General features: G+C 35.4%; 1 protein-coding gene across 1 annotated transcript in view; it reads left to right on the forward strand.

Moving 5' to 3' along the window:
* Nucleotides 1–7,082: 7,082 nt before the first annotated feature.
* Nucleotides 7,083–7,404, forward strand: part of LOC105627749 — a 21,577-nt gene continuing 21,255 nt past the window's right edge. The window contains exon 1 of the mRNA XM_012209028.1: nt 7,083–7,227. Coding sequence (XP_012064418.1) covers nt 7,083–7,227 — 145 coding nt within the window. The remainder of the gene's footprint in view (nt 7,228–7,404) is intronic.

Raw genomic sequence — 7,404 nt, forward strand, 5'->3', positions numbered from 1 at the left:
CACCTACCACTACGTACGTCTCTCTAACGAAGAACGGAAGGTAGGAGAGTGTGTACGTCAACTACTCTCACTAGTAGACGTAGTAGTAGTAAGAATNAATATATATATATATATATATATATATATATATATATATATGTGTGTACCGTGTACATACAAGGCGACATCTCGCTGAGCTCGATGCTGTGTCCACGCGAAAATGATCTCCATGCTTGTTGTGCATATATGTCGAAAAGCGATTGACGATTGGCGCAAGACGGGTTCTACTGAGTCCTACATGATATGGCGAATTCGATTCTCCGAAACGCTCGCGGCCAACTTCAATTCGATGTTGCAAACGCATTTCCGGCGGACGTTCTCTCGCCTCAGACTTTCGCGATCGATCGAATCGTCGCGCCCATGGGCGTCCTCGGATAATTCTCAGGGGTGGGCAACGCGCGCCGATCGATAAATAACTTAACCCATTGACACACCTATCACACGTCCTTTCCGGAGACCGGATTCTCGAGATGAAAGGACGAAGAGGAAGAGAATTGCAATTATTCTTCTGTTGCAATCGCGCGCGAATTCAATTCGTTTTCGAGCGCGTTCGATTTCTGACGCGAATATTCGGGCGCGTTCTCCCGACGCGAATCGATCGCGAAACTCGACCGATTGACAATGCCACTGCATGCTCTCGCTTCAAAACAACATAAAACAGTTAGCATTCCTTCAAGAATCTATACCGTACTATCTCGAAATTATGAATTGATTATACGTGAGATTTTTATCAGGGAATTCTGAAAATCAGTATAATTTCGTCAGATTCAATTTTCTTCACAGATAATAAAAGAATGTTCTTTCACATAGCTAGATTATTAAGAGTACGATTATCAATCGTATCCTTTTAAAAGTCCTTATATTTTTTTCGAGATAATGAAACTTCTTGACCATTAATTAAAATTTTACATTTATAAAATTATATTAATAAAAATTATCAGTAAAAATTATGTTCTAGAAATTCTATTTTATTAAATACTTGCATTTAATATATAAAAAATATTATACGTCTTTCTGCTTTTCCGGATAATTTTTTTTTAAGTATAAGTGTGATTGGTATTCACAGTTGATACTTACATTTAAATTGTCTAAGTACAGTCTTAAATGTCATGAACCAATACTTAGAAAGCTGTATTAGTATTTTTAAGATTACTTACGATTTTGAAACAACAACCGATTATGAATACCGGCTTTTTTTTTTCTTATGATTCAGTATCAGATAACTTTATCAGATAATTATATAAAAAGATACAGCATATTCATGAGCAAAATCAGGGGTACACCGGAGTGACCAAATTATTAACATTACAGTCGTACAAAAATCTCCGAATGACTGAACGGAAAATCAAAAATCTTTTTACAGAATTAAAGTAGACGCAAAATTATAGGAGGTGATGCAATAGATTATAATTATACTAAAATCAGAAAAAAATTAAAAACTTTTTTAACTTTATTTTTAATTTAACTTTTTTTTATTTTAGTATAAAGTCCACTGCACCACCTCTTAATTTTGTTTATCTACTTAATCTTATAAAAGGATTTTTTCTGTTCTGAGATTTTTATACAGTTGTAATGTCGATAATTTGATCATTCTAACATTCTCTTAAATATCAAAGATGCCAAGAGAACAAAAAAATTTTTGAAAATTTTTGATCGCGTCTTTCATAATACTGACTAGATCGACCTCTATGATAGAAATGATTTACACTTTATTCGCGAGGAAAAATTTTAGGAACGTTCTTAGAATATTCAGACATAGGTCGATGTTCATAGTCGAGTCTTATATTTAAGACTGTCTTAAGTACAGCCCTAAGATATCATGATGAACTAATGCTACATTAATATCTTTAGACATTACTTAAGACTGTCTTAAAATAAAAATGGATTATGAATATCGCGTCGTGGAGATGTCCTAGTAATGATTTTAGGACATCCCTTGGAAGTCTGTGTTGTACAGAGAGACCATTACATATGGAGCAGAAGAAAAAGGAAAACAAAAGAAGAAACAGTTCAGATCATTTTTGGTTTGTATTTTCACTGAATTTATATTTTGTACCGTAATTCCGAGTATCGTTTTACACTTTTCTCAGAACAAAGAGGATGGCCGCGATAACGATCGGTATATCGTAGCTGAATATCAGACATAATCCGCCTGGAGGATTATGGAGCTTCTGTTTGCGGCTAGCTTACTCGCTCTCGGAGCATATTGTTGAAGGCTAGTGGTGCACACAGGCATGTAACATGAACTACGCACGAGCGACGGAGGTCTACAAATATATCATATATGCGAGCGTTGTACGTTATGTGTGTACAGTGGCTTGGTTACTTGAAAGTTGCGATCACCTTAAGAGTTAAATTTGAAAGAAGCGTGCGCTCTCGAGAGCGATCAGGTCTCGTATCCTCCCTCTTTTTGTCGGCAGGACCGTACGCGAATTGGACTCTTTGGATGCCCCACAATTACTTTTTCCCTAGGATAGCGATTATGTAATATTTCTTTCTTAAAGCGGAAACGTAAAAAGTGAAAATTTTTATGATTAATGGTAATCCTTGTAGAAATCTAAATAGTGGCCAATACTGAAAAGCTAATTATTTATTAAAAGTATTGTTTTTTCATGTCATACTTTTAATAGTAATTAATTGCTGTTTTTCAATAATAAATTGGTCAATACTAAATAATAGATTAGTGTTAAATTTCTGTAAGAGAATAAAAAATTTTTCACGTTTTCGTTCTAAAAAAAAAGTTGCATGATTGCTACCCAGAAGTGTATACATATAAAAATGTTATTTTATACAATATTTAATGAAAACTTTGTGTAATATACATATAAAAATATATTATTTATAATATTATTTTATTCATTTTGTCTGAAATATAACAACATATTATTGCTTGGAATATAATAACATATTTTTTAAAAATATAAAAATTAATAATTAATTATACATATAGTTTTACTCATAATCATATTACAATGCGTACAATTATAAAAAGATATATAGATATTGTAAAATTATGCCAGATATACAAAACTTATCTATTCTGTGTGTGCGTGTGCGTGTGTGTGTGTGTGTGTGTGTGTGTGTGTGTGTGTGTGTGTGCGTGTGTGTGTGTGGGGGAGGGGGGGAGGAATGTGTTTATACATATAACGATGTTTTAATCAATCTATTTTTCTATTGCGTTTTAAAAAATTATATATTAATAATTTGTACTTACTATAAATTCAGCTTAAAACAACTTGCATAAAAGCAACTCAGGTAAAATTTTTTTCTTTAATAAAATTTAATCATTTTAAACTTTATAATAAAATATTCAAATAATTATAGTAATTGTTTTGTAAAATATGAAATCGTAGATTATATTTTTGAATAAAAATATAATATCTGTCAAAATCTCAGTATATTACAAAATATAACAAAAAATTTATTAGAACTATTTTTATTACGTTATCTAGAAATTTTATAAAAAGTATAATCAATAAAATCTCTGAAATCTATCCTTTTTAGTTTCATTTATCAGATTTAAAGAGAAGATATTGAATCTAGAAAAAAAGAACACACAAAGAATCGATAGATTAGAAGAATTATAAAATAAAACGTATTTATTTGTTATTGGAAGGTAATAAAAATTTAAAAGATTTAATGTTATTAACTTGTAAGTAATAAATATTTATAGTAATATTTATTAATAATATTAATTAATATTTGATTTCTTAACGAAACCAAAAAATTATCAATTTTAATTATTAATTATTATTTTCAATTTGTATATTTGTGTGTATAAAGAGATTGTTTTGTAAATAAAAGGCGTATCATTTTGACGTCACATAATTTAAGTACAGAATATTGTGCATGGATGAGTAGGGATATCTGGCGATTTAGATACTGCCCTGCAACATGGTGCTCATGCTTTCTACGTATTGCGAACTGCGCAGATACGTCATCGAGCGAGAGCGTCGTTCAGTGGAGCGAACGTAGGACACATGCACAGTTTATACATTCAGCTTGTAAAGTTTTCGCGCTCTTTCCGAGTGATCTCCGTTTTCGACAGTGACACGTGAACTTATCGTGATGACGAATGATTCGTCGATCAAATCCGAACGAACATCGGCTTCATGCGTGATTAAGAAGATAATAACAGAAAGAAAGAGAAGGAACAAGAAAGGTAGAGAAAGAAATGTTCTCGTGGACGCGGCTTAAAGACTATCAGGTACGATCAGGAGTGGATCAAATCGATTGAGAATCCCTGCACTTATTGCAAGTTTATAAAGAATTAAATCACATGTGCTGTATATTTTGTTCGTCTGTGTTCCTACAAATATGTTTAGGACAGAGTATACTCGTCAGTTCGACTTTTTTTTATTTTATTTTACAAAAAAAAATTTTTGAATATTTTTATTTGAAAATTAGCTTTTGAGTTTTCCATTCATCTATAAAGATTTGAGTAAGGATACAAAAAAATGTTATTTGGAAACAATAATTTTATTTGAAATTCTACGGACTTTTTCCACGCATTAATCTCACATAAAAATATTGATGATTTTCTATTAATTTCTATAAAAAAGTTTTTTTTATAAAGATAGAAACAATTTTTTTCTGAACTCGAATAAAGACGAATAAAGACGCACCAATAATCGATTACTTTTTTAAAAGTTTAATAACGTTAATCACGCACTGCTTGTATACATAGATATATGAATAATCATTTTAGAAATGTTTAATAATTAAATAATTCCAATAAGAAAGTACAATACAATTAAGTTAAAATATCTGTAAAATGTTATTAACATAATAAATAGAAACTTGTCAAATATGTATATTTGAAATTTTTCCATAAGTAATTCTCTTAATCCTTTGAGAGGCAGTGGGAAGTATATTTCCAATCTTCTTTTTTTTCCATTTTTGAAATGTGCTATGCTCACTTTAATAAAATCAATTATGATTTTACGTTACATTCTTGATATATTATTACTTATTTTACATATTTGTAAACCCCCATGGGGATTATACCTGATTGTTCTTTTCTAATCATTTATAATGAAATAAAGTTGAAAAAAAAGTTTTTTTAATGAAAAATGTGGTTTATTGGAAAGTATTTAAAATAAGAGGAAAAAAAAAAATTTTATTGAATATTCTTCATATTAAAATATCATCATTTTTCGTGTCAAAATATAATGTACATTTTTCTCAGAATTTTTTGCACGCTAGATTTTTTATAAAAAATTATTGGTCTACTGTGTGAAAAAAATTATATTATGTAATAAGTTTTTGAAAACTAAAAATACAATTTCGTGGAAGCCATAATCTAAATACTTAATACATCTATCATTTCGAATTTTTTAAATCTAACCTTAGATTTATAATCAGCGACCCAAAAAACTGCAAGGAATTTCACACGAATTCATCGGATATAAAAAATGTGTCCCTCGGGACGAAGGATTAAATCGATCATTGATCGCACACATAATAAATGATCAAGTTTTGTCGAAGTCAACTTAGACTACAAATATTATATTATTATCTAAATTACAAGAAAAGAGTACATGTATATAAATATTTAAAAAAAAATACAATGAAGGAAGAGATATATTTTTTTATTACATAAAAAAAATGTAGGTATTTAATAAAACTTTTAAAACATAATTTTTTATTAATATAATTTTATAAATATAAAATGGTCAAAAAGTTTTACAACCTGAAAAAGAATACATGTACTTTCCCCCTCTTTTAAGGGTACAACTAGTACCTACTCTAGGCATTACTTTCCGCAGGATACGGCCCTGGCGCAGTAATGCGTCTGTCGTCTAGGTTGAGAACCCCTGGAGTGTTTCCAATCCCGAAGGCGATGTCCAGTGCTGCGTTTTGTCGTCGTGATGGTCGTTTCTGCGCCACTCGTGTGTACCCGGTGACTCTGTGATCGCGGCGTCACACTTAACGTTCGTCTAGGACGTGAGCGTCTCGATCCGCGCAACTTCCTAGTGAAACTATTTCGCTCGTGTCGCGCGCAATACTTGTCTCGGATCGCGGATTACGTGCACGTAATCCTTAACTATAACGTCGTCGTTGTCGACGTGCGTGCGTACGTTGTGCGCGCGCTCGGCATCGACGAAGTGAGACATAGAGTGTGCGTGTGCGTGTGTAGTGCTCTGTAAAAGAAGGATAGAAAAACGGAAAGGACAAAAGGGAAAGAGAACAGACGCGCATAGAGAGTTTTAACGCGTGATGTGTTGTGTCCGTGATTCTTATTAAAGGAAACAAAAAGAAAAAGAAGAAGAAGGAAGAACGTTACATACAGAGAAGGACGGAAATATCCAAGATACGATATAAAGAGCGCGGGAGGAAAAAAGAAAGAGAAAAAGAAAGAGAGAGAGAGAGAGAGAGAGAGAGAGAAAGGCAGAAGTGGCGGCGCCGCTTCTTTTCGCTTGTCGTTCTCGAGAGAGGGCGGAGGAGAGAGAGTACCTCCGTCTCTCTCTCTCTTTCTCTCTCTCACCGAGCGTGTGGTTGTGATCCCTCCGCTCCCCTTCCCCTCCTCTTTTTCTGTCTCTCTCGCGTCCCCTCGTCGGCCTCGTCCGCGCGGTAGTGGCAGGTAGAGAAGAGGAGACGCGCGAAGCGAGAGACGAAGCGAGCGCGAGGGCGCATCTCAACGAGGTAGAGGAGGACGAGAGTGGCGAGGAAGCGGGAAGCGTCGGCATCGGGACGCCCGGCGACTGACTACCTGCTGACGGTGCCGGTCCGATTAAGCACGCGCGCGCGCGCGCACGCAGTTTGTCACGTTACGTTACTGCTACTCCTGTGTTATTGCTGTCGCTGGTGTTGGTGTTGACGTTATTGGCACTAGTGATCGACGGCTGCTCCGTGTGTGAGGAAAATGGGATACACGGCGAGTCGGGCGGTTTAACATAATAGTGTCGCCTTTTGACGGCGGTGGCAACGACGATTGCAACGACGGCGGCGACGACGGCGGTGACGGTGGTGGTGGCGGCGGCGGCGGCGGTGGCGGCGGTGGCGGTGGCGACGGGGCCCAACGGCGAGAAGCGGTCGGAAAAATGGCGTCCGATAACGAAGCCTCTTGCGCGAGTGACCCAAATTTCGCGGTGATCTGCTCATTTCTCGCCTGCTTCGGCAAGTCCTGCGGCATCATCTATCCGGACATCGCTCGGCTCCAGGAGATGCTCGAGAATACGCAAGAAGGTGGGTCTCTGCTCCAGTCTGTATCTATCCATCTCTTTCTCTCTCTCTCTCTCTCTCTCTCTCTCTCTCTCTCTACTCTTGTGTGTACGTGTCTCTCGCGCGCGGCGGGAGGAGGAGGANAGAAGAGAGAGAAGAGAGAGAGAGAGAGAAGAGAGACGTAGTGTTAGTATAGCGCGC

Source organism: Atta cephalotes, assembly GCF_000143395.1.
Source record: "Atta cephalotes unplaced genomic scaffold scaffold00010, whole genome shotgun sequence".
In the NCBI taxonomy this organism is placed as follows: domain Eukaryota; kingdom Metazoa; phylum Arthropoda; class Insecta; order Hymenoptera; family Formicidae; genus Atta; species Atta cephalotes.